The sequence below is a fragment of the Ambystoma mexicanum genome, chromosome 5p, assembly GCF_040938575.1.
Source record: "Ambystoma mexicanum isolate Mex_15411 chromosome 5p, UKY_AmexF1_1, whole genome shotgun sequence".
Classification (NCBI taxonomy): Eukaryota; Metazoa; Chordata; class Amphibia; order Caudata; family Ambystomatidae; genus Ambystoma; species Ambystoma mexicanum.
The window spans coordinates 506,897,076-506,914,520 of record NC_090930.1 but is presented as its reverse complement, the minus strand read 5'-3'; the positions used below and the strand labels follow the sequence as shown (position 1 = coordinate 506,914,520).

At 46.3% G+C, this 17,445-nt stretch overlaps 1 protein-coding gene across 1 annotated transcript in view; it reads right to left on the bottom strand.

Annotated features, from left to right (window-relative positions):
- The window catches only part of LOC138481050 (sodium/hydrogen exchanger 2-like), a 1,286,045-nt gene that overhangs the window by 269,770 nt on the left and 998,830 nt on the right, over positions 1-17,445 (bottom strand). The window contains exon 8 of the mRNA XM_069612916.1: positions 8,531-8,695. Coding sequence (XP_069469017.1) covers positions 8,531-8,695 — 165 coding nt within the window. The remainder of the gene's footprint in view (positions 1-8,530; positions 8,696-17,445) is intronic.

Genomic DNA, 17,445 nt, shown 5'->3' with positions numbered 1-17,445 from the left:
CACAACTGTGTGCATTTTGGAAGTATGTTTTGTCTATATGCTGATTTTCCATCTTTGACGTCCAATGCATTATTGATGGCAATCTGGTAGACACTTCCCATGGCTCTAAGTTGCTATTATCCAGAATCACCACATGTGGTAATGTCATAGTGGTGTTTGCAAGGTTAGACATGAAAGAGGGGCCCCAAGGTGTGTTTTCCACCTCGTCTTCACTGTGTAGCTCTCACTTCTTTTCTGCTATAGATCATTTCTGCTTCCTTTCGTGTCACCCGCTCCCAAAACCTTGCAGTTCTTTCCTATGTACTTGCTTCCCTAGCTCTGTCTTCTAATATTTTCTCTCCTCCATTTCTCTCATGCCCTCAGCTCTTCCTTCACTCTTTCCTCATTGTTGCACTAGTGCATACCCCATTGCCTCCCTTCTCAATTGGTGTACATCTAGAGACTCTCCATACATCACATCCTCACCCTCTCTCCCATGCTTCACATTCTCTACTACCCTAATATTATCTCTTCTTCTCCTCCCTTCTTCCTCCCAGTCCTCTACCCACAATACGCATTCTTACTCTAACTCATACCCTTATCTCCTCATTCACCAATTGATCAATTGATGCACATGATGACAGCACACACCTTGCATCTCTTCTGTAATTACTTTATGTAATTACATCCATTTCCCTGTTACCTCCAAAATTTAACAGGGAAACCCCTCGCAAGTTTTCTGAACAGATAGCAAATATCTTACTATCCACTCTGTTAGGGGCTGGAGTGGGGTCAAGAGAGTTTGGACACTGGCAAATGTCTTCCTATCTACAGGTTTAGGATTGGGAACTAGGTCAAGTTGGGGGGCCCCTATTAGACAGTTGGCCTAGTGTGTCAGAATTCCTTGCGCCAGCCCTGAGTACATACTACTTGGAGAAAGAGGTATTTTAGGAAAATGGAAATGCATTCCTAAATTGTAGGTGCCAGCAAGAGTCTGGCCTCTTTGCTCAGATTAAGGGTGTGTGGTTCACCTTTAAAAACAGCCAGAGGTGTCTATTTTCTCTAAACTGCTCAGGAATTCCTTCCAAAAAATAGTGGGGCTGGGTAGAGAATGTTAAAGTTGTTGTGTTTTTTGTTGTTGCTTTGAGCTGTGGGGACACATACTGAAGATGACTTCTTTTGAAATGAGTTTGTGTATGTGTGTGTGCAACTGAAAAGTATTAAAGGTATATAGAAATAAATGAATGTATGAGACATCATGAATTTCACTATAACCAACTCATGATTTCTTCCTTGACATTCATTAAATTAATACACTGCGTAAACATGGCTATGAGGGTTGTATAGAGTCCAACAATAAAAAAGTGTGGGGGATGCTGATTGGGAGAATTAATACATACATATATAATACTAATTCCGCAAAGGATGCTTTTCAAGGTACTTCTGCACTAGAACACACATATCTGTTCAAATATAGACATTGTCCAATATTGGATTTAAAGCTTATCACGTATGCAGGAATTCACTCTTCAAGGGTTATTTTTATACCTGCGACCCAATGAAACTTACTACCAATTAAAGTGTTGATGCAAATGACCTAGATCCTGTTTACTAGAATGTACCTGTTCAATGCCAGCTCCCTGATGATCATCAAGCATGATATTCATACAGATATGTGTGTTATAAACCTAGACATAAACCTAGACGGGAGGTGTCTAGTTTTGGTTTTATATAGAGAAATGACCTGAACCCCAACACCAAAATAGCATCTCACCAGCCAGTTGTGCTTCCATTATGGATGCTGCTTGGCTTGTCTGTTCTCACACATTAAGAAACTGAAATGCCTGTAAACCATATGCACACCAAAGTTGTCAGGCCCTACGGTCCATATACAGAATGTGAATTCCATTGCTAACATGTTTTCATTGCAATTAAGTGCAATGCAGTAGCACTGAACTCCTAGGAGGGCCATCATATTGTGCCGACAATGCCACAGCACTTCTTCCAACGTTCCTAACAAATTTCTAAGGGAGCGCGGCACATTCATCTCAGGTGAGCTTGGGGCACTTAATTCCGAACCTCAGCTTGTCTGCCCCCAGTCGTTTAAAAGAAGCAGAGAAAGACGGTTTCCCATTAGCACTTGGCAACATAAAGATGGCTAACCTGTGCTCAGTGCCTTAGGCAGTTAGAACTTCCTCTCGAGTCTTAGCGTGGATTTATTCATGTGGTTGAAAAGAGATAATTTCAGTGATTGCAAAGTGTAACTGTATACTTCAGCAGTGACACGTTCTGAACAAGACAAGGATGGGGACATCACTGTGGATAAAGCTGGTCAAGGCCTGATTATTGAAACATATGTTGACAGTGATGCATAATGACATAAGTCATATGTTGTATGTATTTTGTATGACCCTATGCAAAAGTTGATTAGATTATTATATTACCTCGCTCTCACGGCTCTGCCTCGAATTATGGAACGTAAGGGTGCTGTTACCTGAGGTGGATCCTTGAGAACGGTTGGAACTGTAATGGGACATGGAAGGTGTGGGTGTTGCTCTGGAGAATAAAGCTTGAAACGTGTCATGTTGACGTTGCCCTGGGAGCGGGAGGTTGGAGTTGGGGAAATGGGAACTGACGCAGGGAGGCGAAGTGACGGGGAGGGGACAGGGAGTGGGGGGGGGAGTTTGTGAAAATGAATAAAGAAAGACGTGTTCTAGAACCCCCGTGTCCGCGTCTTCCATGCTGCGCCACACCACTCCAGGGCTAACCTTCGCTCCAACAATGGCGATGAGGAGGGCAGCCTGTATAGCGCGGCCGCTCTCATGAAGAGAGAGTGAAGGCCCGCAGAACGCGAACTGGAGCACACACGGACAGAGGAGCAGAGCGCCCGAGGATGTGGGCCCGCTCGTGTGACAGCCCACATCAGAGGAAGCCTGGGCTGCGGCGGCGAGCGCAGGAGGCATGGAGGGGCCACTGCGAGCGGCACTGAAAGCAAGGAGGCTGACACGGCACCCAGCCCGCAGCGGTGAGAAGGGAGAACAGCACGTGCGCCACGTGGAGCGAAGAGGCTCCAACCCAGCACGTGTTGGCTCCCACGGAGTGAGGAGCTCCAAAGCACAGTAAGTGCTGTACATCCCCTGCCCAAACCGCCAATGAGACTCCACTAATGGTGCTCGTGCCACTCCTGGTGGTCATCTAATCCCAAGAAAAGCAGTCTGGGTCAGGGCCTGAGGAAGAGGGAGAGTGGAGCACATAGCCTCTGCTCAGGGACCACCCCCAACCGATGGTGCTCGTGCCATAGCGGTGGCCCTCAGAGAGGGAGAGAGTGGTTGACAAGCAGCCAGGAAGAGACTGAAGGAACACCCCAGGCCAAGTTAACCCCATACAGAGGAAGTGTCAGGCCAATAGGACAATCAAGGGGCACAAGCTCAAGGATGGCCCCCCAGCTCTGGGTATACAAGCACCAGACCCCTTGCCATACCATCTGCCAGACACGCTGGCTGCCCAGATGGCAGGTGCATTCGACATCACTGACAGCAGCAACATGGGTCCTAGATGGATCAAGTGGATTAGAGACTTTGATCTATTCATGGGAGCCACAGGGCCGATCGCCGACGCCAGGTGGGTCTGCCTATTGAAACTTGCGGTCGGGTCCGCCACACGCGACATCATTGATGTAATGCCCCCTGACTCCATAGACTCCATCCAAGACCTCAAAGACGCGCTGGCCACATACTTCGCTCCACACACCAACGTGGATTATGAAAGACATCTATTCCACAGCACAAACAAGCTAAAAGTGAGACGATAGATGCCTATGTAATGCGACTGTGGACCAAGCTAAAACACTGTGATTTCGTCAACTATTCGAACACTGAGCCATTGAGATCGCAAATTATATCTGGATGCGAATCACAGGCGTTCCAAAGGAAACTGCTTCAAAGGTCCTGCACTCTGGAAGAGATACTGGCGCTAGCGAGAGTCGAGAGGGCCATTGACTCCCAGGTAGAGAGCTTTGGAAACGCAAATCCAGGGGAAAACCTGCACAGGCTCCAGCTGGAAAGGAAGGCAGAAGAGCTATTTTGCTACAAGTGCGGGTTTGAATACCCCCATGAAGGGACGTGGCCCGCGATTGGACAACGCTGTGCCTCCTGTGGTGAGGAAGGGCACTTCAAAGCAGTGTGCAGACTATTCAGGGACCGGTGAAGAGACTGACTCAGAGACAACCCATCCTGATCCAAAGCGCGGAGTATGGGGCCATCAAACCCCGTCCCAGCCTCAAGCACCAAGAACCTGTCTTCCCAGCCCAACCCCGATCCACGAGAGAGGGACTCGGGGGAAGACAGGCAAAAGAGAGAAAGAAGAGATAGAAGAAGATATGTCATGCGTGCGAAGCCAGAGCGCAGATCGAGACACCACATGCGATACCTTGTGGAACAATCCCCCACAGACTCTGACTCCAGCTCATCAGGGAGTGATAAAAAAAAGGGGCCTATGTGTACGCCCTAGGCAACCCCACGGCAATGGCACACAGCCCTACGCTCATCATCAAACTCAACAAGTGACCGACTGAATTTCTCATTGACACGGGAGCCACGGTGAACGTGGTTAGTGAAAAAATATACAACAACCTATCCCAGAAGCCAAAGCTACACCCCGCAACAGTAGATATCTACGCCTCCGGTGCCAAGGCACCCCTAAAGTGTCTGGGACAATTAATTGGTCTCTGTCACTACCAAGGACACAAAATGAAAATACCAATACATCTTCTGGCCACAGAGACAGACAGTGGCTGTGTCCTAAGCTTCAAGGCTGCTGCCGACATGGGACTCATTCACATCCTGTATAACATAATGGTTCACAAATACATCGACCCCGTCGAAATGGTCAACAATTTGTATCCCCAGATATTCAAAGGAATCGGCAAACCAATAAACAGATAAATCAAACTCCACGTAGATGACTCAATACACCCGGTAGCCCAACCATACCGAGGAATCCCAGTCAACATCCAGAAGAAAGCTGAGGATGAGCTCCACAAACTACTGGAACATGACTTCATCGAACATGCCAAAGACCCTACCACCTGGGTGTCCCCAATAGTTCCTGGGCCCAAAAAGGGGTCAGAGGCCATAAGACTTTGTGTGGACATGTGTCGCCCAAATCAAGCCATCAGGCGGGAGAGACATCCAGCACCCCTCATCACGGATATGATCCACTTACTGAATGGAGCAAAGGTCTTCTCCAAACCTGACCTACAGAAAGGATACCACCAGCTGGTATTAAGCCCTGAAAGTAGAAACATCACAACGTTCGTCACCCACATTGGTCTTTTCAGGTATAAGAGAGTGAGTTTTGGAGTGTCCTCGGCCGCAGAAATTTTCCAGGCCGAGGTACACAATGTCATCAAACACATCCTGAACTGTCTCAACTACAGTGACGACATACTTGTATTCGGCACTGACGTAAACAAGCACGACAAAACCTTGATGAAAGTCTGCAAAGCCCTGAACGACGCAAACCTCACCTTGAAGCGAGACAAGTGTGAGTTTCGCATAAGCACATTGAAATTGTTTGGACATGTGTTATCGGAATCAGGCATGACACCAGAGAAGGTGGCAGCGCTAAACAAAACCTCGGCCCCCGCCAGCGTGTCCGAATTGCGTTCCATCCAGGGCCTACCCAGTTACTGCAATCGCTACATACAGGACTTTGCATCCATCAGTGAGCCTCTGAGATGCCTGACGCACCAAGATGTGACCTTTCGGTGGACCTATGACTGTCAGAGGGCGTTCAAGACTATTAGAGAGAGGGTCAGGAAAGTAGAAAACATGGCCTACTATGACCCCAGCCGGAAGACCAAACTGACCGTGGATGCCAGCCCTGTAGGCTTGGGAGCCATACTTGCACAAGTAGACCCGAAGGATCCATCCCAAACACACATCATTGCCTACGCGAGCAGGAGTCTCTCCACCACCGAGCAGGCATACTCTCAAGCAGAGAAGGAAGGCCTCGCAGTTATGTGGGCGTGTGAGCACTTTCATTTATCCCTGTACGGAAAGCCGTTTTGAGTCATCACGGACCTCCAAGCCCTACTGTTCCTGTACGGAAATCCCCAGGCAAAGATGCCACCCTGCATTGCCCGGTGGGGATTGAGACTGCAAGACTATGCATTCGAAATCATACACATGCCAGGGAAAGGGGAAAACCCTGCAGACTTTCTGTCTAGGAGTCCACGTGAGGGGGGCGCCCCGGAGACCTCTGTGGCTGACAGATACCTCAGGTATCTCATACACCAGACCACCCCAGAGGGAGCAAATACAGAGACACTAGCGAGGGAGACAGAAAATGACCTAGCCTGCCGAATCATATGCGAGGGACTTGAGTCTGGACTGTGGCAAAGGGCAAAGGAAAGAGGGAGAGCCGCAGGGGATGCGGTACCAGAGGACGTGGAGTGCCTGATACAAGTGAAGGATGAGCTGGCACTATTCGAGGACCATCTGCTGCTGAAAGATTGTAAACTAGTAATCCCGGCAGCCATGAGAGCAAAAGTCATTGAGTTGACCCATGAGAATCACCGGGGCATGGTCTCCGCCAAGCGCATGCTGCGCCAGAAAGTGTGGTTCCCCCACATGGACACCATGGTGGAGGCGGCACTGAAAGCCTGTCCCACGTGCTGCCTTATCACCCCAAATCATCACCCGGAACCATTTTCATGTCCGATCTCCCACAGGGAATATGGGATGCTGTCGCTGCTGATTTTTTTTGGGCCCATCGAAGGAGGGAAATACGTCTTAGCAGTGATGTACGAATACTCCCGATACCCGGACTTTTAATTAATATCATCCACGGCAGCTCACCATGTCACCCCGGCTCTGGACCACATTTTCACGGCCTACGGAGTGCCTAAGGTACTCAAGAAAGATAATGGACCCCCGTTCTGTGGGCATCAGTTTGCCCAGTTTGCCGAGTACTTGGGGTTTCACCATCGGATGATTACCCTCCTCTGGCCCCAAGCCAATGGCATGATTGAGCGCTTCATGGCAAATCTAAAAAGAGCCCTGCAGATTGCCAAATTGACTGGACAGCCATATGAGCAAGTGCTGAATCAGCTCATGAGAGATTAGGAGTTGCGGGAACGTGATGAGGCTGCGAAGGCCCGCATGAAAGAGTATGCAGACATCTGCCGTACGGCACAAGAGCCACAGATTGAGGTGGGAGACGTGGTTGCTGTCAAACAGCCCCTAACGCACAAACACACATCACCATTTCAAGAGGAACCTCTACTCATCACGCACAAAAAGGGTTCCATGGTAACAGCTCAAGGTCCGGAGGCGTCAGTCACTCGGAACTCCTCCCATTTCAAGGGGATCCCAAACTTGGGAGCCAGGCGCTTGAGTGGGCGGGTGGAAGCGCACCTGGAATATGAATCGGATGACCCGTACCAAGGAGATCAGTGGGACACTGAGGACTCGGATCAGGAATCTCTGAAGGAGAGTGAGGGTGTTGGGCAGTCCCCAGCGACTTGTCATGCACGCCCGCAGAGAGCCTGGAACAAGCCTCACCGATGGATTGAGGAAATGGACAAGGGAGAAGTTTGTGGAAGTGAATTAAGAAAGACGTGTTCTAGAACTCCCGTATTCGCGTCTTCCATGCTGTGCCACACATGCTCCAGGGCTAACCCTCGCTCTAACAAAACGTACCTTGGTGTCTGGTTCTGTCATTGAATCCACAGCATAACACTTCCGTTAAATTGTATGTTTTGTACCAGAGTGTAAAGTTCAATGGCAACCTTTGATAAAAGTCCCACTTAATAGTCTCCAGAACCCGTTGTGTGTTGTAAAGGAGTCTATGACTGCGAAAGTACAGTCACACTTTCAATCAAAAATGGCGGCAGGTTCAGAGTGTTTTTGGATCACTCTTAAATGCTACCTCATTCACTAATGCTCTCCCCACATCTTTCAAGTACTTAGCCCCTTCCACAATCCTTTAACCACTTCCTGCTTTTGCTCTCCCTTTTCATCTGTGCCCTGTCCATCCTTGCAACTCGAAATCTTGCCATGTATCATTGGTATGTGGAGAATCTGCAGAAGGAGAGGAAGGGAGTAAATTGGCTTTAGAGATGGAGAGGAACGTGAGCTATGAAGGGTGTTTAAATGCTTAGAAATTCATATGCGAAATGTTACTTTCGAGTCAAGACAAAATGTTAATATTTACCCCTGTTCTTATGTACCCCGCCTACAACTTAAACATGATTTAGATTTAGGCAAATAGCTATAGCTAATTATGTGCTCCACAGTCAAGAATATTTCAATACTTTCAACAGATCATCATTGTTGTGCAATTCCAGCAGATACTTTGCTGAAAGTAGGTTGTCAAGTGGACCTGCTTCCAATCACATAGATCCACAATACTAGCATTTCAGACCCAGACCATAGGAATCAAATCCTTATTCATTTTATCCATCAATTACAGATAAAATGATCTGTTTCCAGAGTTACAATGCAACAGTGTGTTGCTGTTTTACTTAAATTACTGTGGAAATACTTACTTCAAAGACATGGTTGAAGCTGCATTAGATAAATGTCCGGATTCTGCCAGTTCAATGGCATGCTTCTTCTCCAGCTTCTGGTAGAGAAGCACAATACTGGAGCTTGCTTGGGTATGATCACTGAGTAAAACCTTTTGCAGATACTTTGTGTTGAAATACTCAAACCTACATAAAGAAAGAAAAAAATATAGGCACAGATTGTATAACAATGTTTTAGAGAAGCCTGTAATTCTAAGAGCATACAACCCATTGCAATAGTGTATCTGTTTTTCTCCTTGTTGCCTATTCTAAAAAATTGTTAATCCTGTTTTAGAATATGTTTTCCACATTGTAGATGACTTTCATTCTAAGTTAATTGTGTTATGAAGTATGACTGATTTATACATTTTGAAATATACTGGGGTTATTCAACGCTTTAAACAAGAAGTTTAAGTTGTTTTCACTGTTATGTTTCCTATTGATATTACTTCATATTGTATGTTTTCGGGGCCTGAATCCTGTAAATGTTTTAAACCATTGACTTTCAAAGACATTGTGAATCAAGGAATGATCGAAGGCAATAAGACATGTTGTGACAAACTGGATTCTGATGCGCAGAAGTGCAAGCATGAAATAGGGGTAAAACGCCCACTGAGCCCTCACACTTCTACAAACTCAAACATAAAGGTAAAACAGGGACAGTTAAGATATACAACTCCTTTTGTGGTAACATAGGCAGAGGGAAGGCTATGCCCTTAAGAGGGCTGTGAAGGTGAACCAATAGTGACCAAAACAGCACAGTATCAGAGTCCAAAATAAAGGGACTGTCCAATCAAGGTTCTATAAAAATATATCTACTTTAAAATCAAACACACCATATGCACATAGAACATCTGCACATATAACAAATAAAGAATACTTTCCAAAAGACCCACCCCAGAAAATAACAGGGAAATGTACAAAAATAACGGGGAAAAATGCAGAATGTGCATTTTAATGCGCATTCCGCATGGACGAAAATCCGAATTCCACAGGGAGCAGGGTTTGCAGGGTTTTGTCAACCGCTTCCCCAGTTCAGCATTATGGGATTCATGGGCTGCGGTGGTGTCCCCCATCTCAATTACAGTTGGAAAGTTTCTTGCAGTTGGCCTTTTTGGAATACAAATCTTTCCGCTCCGATGTATTCCGCCTCGCTCTTTTCTGCGTTGAGATTTCAGCGTAGATCCAAAGAGAGAAGATTCAACAGACTGGAGAATGTAGCACTTTGAGCGTAGTTCCATAGCTTGAAGGAAAATCAATAGCCACAAAAAGGATATCTCTGCTGAAAACAGGAGCGATTGTGACCTAACCAGTCTGTAGGGTCCAAATGGACTGAGGGGGCAGTCCAGAGTCAACATTACCTAGATTCAGTTCTTGATGGGCAGTGTAGATGCGAGTGGGCTCAGTTCAGGCATGTTGGATAGTGTGGGCCCAACTAACAAATAGCCATCGAGTAGGGGCGAAGGCGGTTGCACTGCACAGTAGAAGGGCGGCTCTCAAGGAGGCAGTTCAGGGTCGACCAAGGTATGTTTCCCAGTTGGTCAGGCCGAGTCAGGCTTTAGCCACTGGGTGGGGTCAATGAGTAACATTCCAGCGGTATGAGTCAGCGGGCAACGATGGATTAAAATGGTGATCTTAGGTGCGTTGATGCACTATCCATGAGGTGGCAGTTCAAGAGCTACCTGGGTCAAGCCATGATTATAACCCTGTTAGAGTCTGCGTGTGCCTCTCCAGTGGTTTAGGTCCAGACATTGAGCAGTCACTTGGGTCCTAACACGTGACAAACTTTAGCTAGGACATGATACAACGTTGAGCTTGTTCAAAATTCAAGCAAATTCAAAGTGGTGGAGGAGCGCAGCAACTAATGCCAGTGACTTCCCTCTTGTTGCAGGTGTGGTGGTGAGCGACTGGTTCAGTGCAGTGGAACAGCGAGCTTCGTCTTGTCTGGTCCTCTGTTTGCTGTGCAGGCCACTCAGCAGGATTTGAGTATAGGATGGTTCCCTTAAGCGCCCGCTCTCCCAGTTCAGGAGATTCGGGTGCAGAGTGGTCAGTCCCAATCCACAGAAGAGGTCAATCCTGATGTGCCCTGGGATTAGGTATGGAAAAGATCCTTCTTGGATGATCCCTTCTTCACCTCAGGTGGAGGACTTTGGAAAGTGCAACTTTCCCAAATGAAGTCCAGTGAGATCTTCAGAACAAATCTGCGGCCTTAAAGGATCCAAGAGGGTCTGAATGAATCTAAAGATTTGTTGGAAGACTCCTTCTATTAAAGTAGGCTTTGCCCTTCCGATGTTACAATGAAAGTGCTTTGCTCCAGAGAAAGTGAAGGGGACAGGAAAGAGAGAGAGAGAGAGGGAGAATATAGATGGTGGAAGTCTTCTGACCAGAGCCCTCCTGCCTATCATAATCCTGCCCCCCTTCTCTTCTCACTGAAAACAAAGATCTCTGTCGATGCAGCATCCTGGTGTGAGGTTACTTCTCTTGAATGAGTGTGCTCTTTTGATGCCCAGGTCAGCTGCCTGATGTGTGGCTGTCTCGGGTGGAAGGTTGTAAGAGGATTCAATCCAACACTACAGCTAAGTCAACGCCTAGTCTAGAATACTGAATGAAAACCCTTATTGATATACCTTTATGTCCAGTTCATGCGTTCTGGATGACTACCCCTATATAACACCCCTCTCTTGGAATCCCCCTGACCCCACTGAGCCAAGAAGTAGTTCTGTTTTGCAAGTTTAAAAGGTTTATTTGATAATTTAAAATATATATATATCACACTTTATAATAAATTAATAATTGAATAGCACACTTAATCTGATATGATAAAGATCAACAACGGAGAATCTGGCACTAGCACACTTCTTATAATCACTAATGAGTTGACATGAAATGGATAAGGTAGCACACTGGTAAATAGGAACAAAAGTATAATGTGGTAGAGGATGCTTTATAGGGTTCAAGGAAATGCAAGGTTGAATGAATGAAATGCAGTATAGAAAATACTCAATATGATTTCAACAAAACAATGTAATCACTTTTCTCTGGCTATTCACTCCCCCCCTCTTTATGCAATGCAATGGAATGGGAGGAGAGCACACAGTTCTCAGAAATGCAATCAATGTAATCAGTTCAATCCCCCCCCCAAGCTTAGACAACAGAAGTTTAAAACACAGATAAGAGTTTTGAAAACACAGGCCCAAATGCTTTGATATGTGCTAGCAATGGATGAGAAATATGCTGGAAATGCTTTTTAATTCCCTTTCAGAGGTTCAGGGTGAGTGGTATCTAGTTAATATTAGTCCAGGCTCACACTAGCAATGGGGCAGGGATAGTTAGCAGGTTAAACGAATTTCTGGCAAATGGAAGGCAAGCAGCAGCAGTTTTACATGTGAAGAAATTTGCAAATCGCGGTAAAATTTGCGAATGCGTCGAGCGCTATTACAGAGGAACCACAAGGACTATCTCTATCGTTTTGGGGTCCTAGGAAAGCCTAGGATCTCAGCTTCAAAATGAAAGTTACTGCAAGTCTCTAGCACAAACGGTTGCGGAGATATGAGCGATTAAATAAAGGTCGTTTTTCAGATTTGAAATTTTAAAGTTCCAAAAGACAAGTGCAGCTTGCAATTAGAAATGACAAGTGACAGCTTTACAAATGACAGGTGACAGTTAGGAGACAGTTCTACTTAGATTAAAATAGGATTGAATTATATCATTTAACTAGGAGATTGGTTCTGCACAGTTTTCTAGGTACTCACACTATATTCTTGAGTGAAATGGGCCTCGCCATGGATCTGGTCAGGTTTTAAACTCGCCTCTGGTCTCTGCACTTCACAGTGATCTGGGTCAGCTCTCTCTGGTTCTCTGGTCTGGGTCTCTAGTTCTGGATAGATTGAAGTCTCTAGTTTGGCTCTCTGGAGGTTTGATGAATTTGAAGTCTGGATCTCTGGATGTTGTATGGTCCGGCAGAGCGCGTTGCAGCAAATGGAATTGAAGGTCCCTATCTGTCCTGACTCTCTGCTTTTATGTGTTTTTGAGAGTGGGTGTGTGTGTTGCATCACTAGACTTGCCCCTCTCACTTGTCATTGGTCCAGCTTTCATTCCTCCCCTTGATTGGGGAATGAACTGTGAGTCAGAGTGATGTCATTTTATGGCTTGCCAAGAGGGCACTCCCTTGTCAGATTGCACACATTCTATATTTGATAATAAAAGACATATTTCACAGTTACACAGTTGCTTGAAATTACATATACATGGTGTGCCTGAATTTAGCCATGTCTCTGTCCAAATCTGCTCTTTCTAGGAGCTTGCATTCAGAGATGGTACATAATTGACTTTTTAACTGATTTTTCAATTTCTGACATGGACCCAACTTTACATACATGTGCGCAGGGAGTAGGGACATTAACTGATGAAGTTTCAGACTTTTAACATGCATACATTTAGAGTAATATCCACTTTTCCGCTAAAACCCCCCTGAACACGCCACCGGGTCGAAAAACCTCTTAAAATGTGGGCAGAAAAATCACAAGAATTATGGTATCATTTATAAAATTTTCACATGTCCGCTCTATGAGTTATTCATCTTTTTAGAGTTATGTTCTGGCTCCAAAGGGGTGTGGTTTTCTCTCAGCACAAGGTAGAAATACTGGTTAATCCAGTTCTGCCAAGCCAGCTTGCTCTCACAGGCAGTGCCCCTCCCAGCTCCTGCCAAGAGGAAGCTACATTTTACGACTGCGTAATAAAACCTTTGCCTGAGTGAAGAGGGCTTTGTTCACTCTCCTGCAGAGCACAGGTAATTCAATTATCAGATAGATGGCATATCCTTAGTGTGGGCAGCAAAAGGAAGATTGGCCTGGGAACACAGTGGTGACTCAAGTTTCACTCCTGATGGGGGTAGTTGCCAGGCAGAATCAAGTTCCTTAAGCCAGACTTTCAGCTACTGTCATGTTATTTGTTGCTTTTTAAATTAACTTGCAATTTTACACATGCAGCTAGGATGCTGATTCTAAGTGCAAAACTATGACATTTCAACAGTTACAAAGGCATGTGATACCAAACATAGGTCACTCATTTAATCTAAACATTTTCGATTTTAGTGTCTTTAAATCCAGTGCAACTTAAACTGCTGCAATCCACAGCTCAGCCAGTCTTGTTATAAACCTTGTCTTATGATCTTCATTTCCCAGATTTTGTAGGCACACAAAACTCCATTCTGCCAAATGTCTGCTGGTGTTCAGTAAATATTTTGCACATATTGCAATGTTTGAAAATAGGCATTTTGACTTGCCTTCAGGGAAACAGAGTGGTTTTAAAACGCCGGCTTTTGGATAGTGGTGAGTACTGGTACTGCACCCATTTTTGGGATTTAAGAAATGAATTCCCCACAATTCTAGGTTGCATTTGGCAATCAGCATTTCCATTCCCAATGGTTTCAGACTACTGTGCGGGTAGTCCAATGGTGGTTTTAAAGCGCTTTGAAGCTAACCGGCGCTACTGTTTTTCCTTTGGCAACCCATTTCCCTCATGGCAACCCGGCCTTTCATTCTCGCACTGGTGGGTGGCAAGTGAGGCAACCATTTTGGTGTGCGCACAAACTGCGCAGCTTTCCTGGATTTCGGCGCACATGTGGGTTTTCCGCCATCTTGAATTTTCTAAGCCCACAGCACCAAATGTTGTGGCATGATAGCTTAAACTTGGGTCAGGACACCCAACAAGCCCCCCCCACGCGACTGAACTTTGAATTTGAGTCGATGGGGAGTCGCGTGCCCAAGGGTTTTGACCCACGCACCGGTCTGTCCGCATAATCTTCTTCCTCTTCTGTAGATGGCATAGTTCAGCATCTTCTTCTCCATCCGGTACTGATCGATCGGTTCTCCTCGCCAGTCCTGATGGGAGTATTGGGCGGTCCACTGGGCCCATCGGATCTTCGTTCCCGGTCTCCGGATCGTCCTCCTTGGCCCGTCTTCAGGTTTTCTTTCTCCTAGGACGACAAAGGAAGAGCGGCAATACCTACTCATAGACGTTTTTCCACCACTGTTGAGATAGTGGGGCAGCATATGCATTTCATCATAACGAAACATTACATTCTTATTTTGAAAAACAGTATGACTAAGAGACAGTTTCATACAAATCACAGTATGTTAGAGACTAGATGTGGTACGTTTTATGATTGGAACTGAATTAGTCTGATACAGTACCCGCTAGGATTGCAGAGGATTCCTCCAGTTGTTGCAGAGTGTGCCTGGGATGGCAACATTTCAACTGGTTTATGTGGACCCACTTGTCTTCCCCCGCTGCCAAAGGACCTTTGGGGATGTGGATTTTGTAGGCCACAGGGGAGATCTTGTCGATGATCTCAAAGGGTCCCTTCCATGTAGGCAAAAATTTGCGCTGCTTGGCCTGGTTCCTTTGGAAGTTGTATAGATAGACCCGGTCTCCCACCTGATATTCCTTCCTGGAAGTTTTCAGGTCATAATGGGTCTTCATGCTATCAGCTGATCTTTCTAGATTCCGCTGAGCATAAGCAAAAGCATGTTGGAGGTGTTTCCTTAAATTCTCTACATACTCATGAGTAGTGGAGGCATTTATCAGTGTCTGCTCTTGGGTCCTGTAGAGCAAATGCTGAGGAAGCACCATCTTGCGCCCAGTCATCAACTCAAATGGTGACATTTTGGTTGCAGATGAAGGGGTAGATCTGATAGCCATTAGGACCAGAGGTAATCGGATATCCCAACTTGGCCCAGAATCTGCCACAAACTTCTTTAATATGCTCACAATGGTTCGGTTATATCTCTCTACTGCCCCAGAAGAAGCTGGCCGATAAGCAATATGCAACTTCCTTTTGACCCCCAGTATCTCCCACATCTTTGTCATTACTTCACTGGTGAAGTGGCTACCTCTGTCTGACTCAATCCTTTGAGGTAGACCAAAACGGGAAAAGATGTGGTTAATCATCAAGGCAGCTGCAGTTTCTGCCTTGCAGTTTGGGGCTGGGAGACATTCCACCCACTTGGTAAACAAGCATGTCACAGTCAACATGTACTTATTCCCCCTAGCAGAGCGAATCACAGGGCCTACAAAGTCGATTTGTAAATCTGACCATGGCAGTGTCATCCCCCGCTTTTGGAGAGGCGCGCGGTGCGTGAGGGATGATGGCTGAAATTGTGCACACACGAGACACCCCTTCAAGTATTGGTTGAGGTCCTGGCCCATGTGTGGCCAGTATGCAACCTCTCTTAAGATTTCCAATGTTGTGTGAAACCCCCTATGACCGGCGGTGGCCGCATCATGGGCGTGACTTAACATCAGGCTTCGGAATGAGGTAGGAACCACCCACTGATCGTGGCCAGCTTTGGATTTCCTTACCAACAAACCGTCTTGGATTCGGGACATTTTTGGACATTTCATCAACACTCTTAGGTCCTCTTTCCCAATGTAATCGGTATCCGTCAGGGGAAAGTTCTCAGGGTCCTCAAGGTGCTGGTAAAATTTACCAATTATTGGATCCCCCTTCTGAGCGGTAATCAAATCAGCATCAGGGGTCTCCTTGCTCCATTGTGCAATTGAAAGGTCGTTGTGAGCATTTGTCTGGGACCTAGTGATAGCAGTGACCTGGATTTCCCCCAATAGGGACTCAATCTCAATTAGATCCCCTTGGATGGCCCCGGTTTTGGCCAGCTGATCAGCTAAGTCATTTCCAGTTTTGTCTGGTCCCTCTACTTTGGAATGACCCTTGATCTTTTTCCAGTAGATGGTCATCCCATTCGAGGTGACCAGATCATCAATGTTTTGGATCAACTTCCCATGTTTCAAGGGTTTGTTGTTAGCACATAACATGCCTCTGGTTTTCCAATTAACCAGGTGCTCCACGAACCCGTTCCGTACATAATCCGAATCTGTGATTATGACCAGTTCGTGGAGTTGATGTTGGACAGCAGTGAGGATGGCCTGATGCACAGCCATCAATTCTGCCACCTGACTACTTCGGGGACCAATTTTGTATCCAGCGGAGGGTTCTGGGGACTCATTCACCCATGCATTCCCTACGCCGGCCACCAGTTCTTTCTCCCCGTTGTTGTCAACATGGTAAGAGCATCCATCCACATAGACAGTGGGCATTCCCTCACACTTGTCTTCTTCAAAGACCTTGTGTGGGGAATTAAGGTATGCCTCCATGTTGTCCTTGATTTTTAGACTTTCGTCCTCGAGACAGTTTTCTCTGGCACAATCATGCAAGTCAGCCAGACCTTGCGCGAGGGGACTCTTCTTGTTTTGGCCATATCGGACCTCCACAGGAAAGCCTTGCATTGACAGAATCCAGGAAGTAATTCGGGAATTACTCACATTTCCGGCCCGGATTCTGTCACTTTGGAGATATTGCAGAGGCTGGTGTGGAGTCTCCACTATGATGTGTTCCCCCTGGATAAACGGGCGGTAATTCTTCAATGCCCACACCGTTGCCAGGAGTGCCTTCTCACAATCGTTGAATTTTTCCTCCACAGAGGATAAAGTTTTGCTCGCATAGGAGATTACTTTATTGACCTTGTCATGCTTTTGATATAATACTGCCGTCAAGCACGTATTAGAGAACCCCGTTTCCAGGAAGAACTCCTTGTTTCTGACAGGGTAAGCTAGGCAGGGCGCTTGTGAGAGGCTTCTTTTGAGTTGTTTTACTGCCTCTGCCTGTTCTGGACCCCATTCCCACTTGACCCCCCCCTTCAGGAGATGAATCAGGGGTCTGGTGATCTCTGCGTAGCCCTCAATGAACTTTCTGCTGTAATTAGTCAGTCCAAGGAGGCTCCTTAGTTCCCGCAGAGTTGTGGGGTCTTTCAGTTTCTGAAGTGCTTCCACTTTCTTTTCCTGGGGACAGAGGCCCTGAGGAGTAATCTCATGCCCCAAGA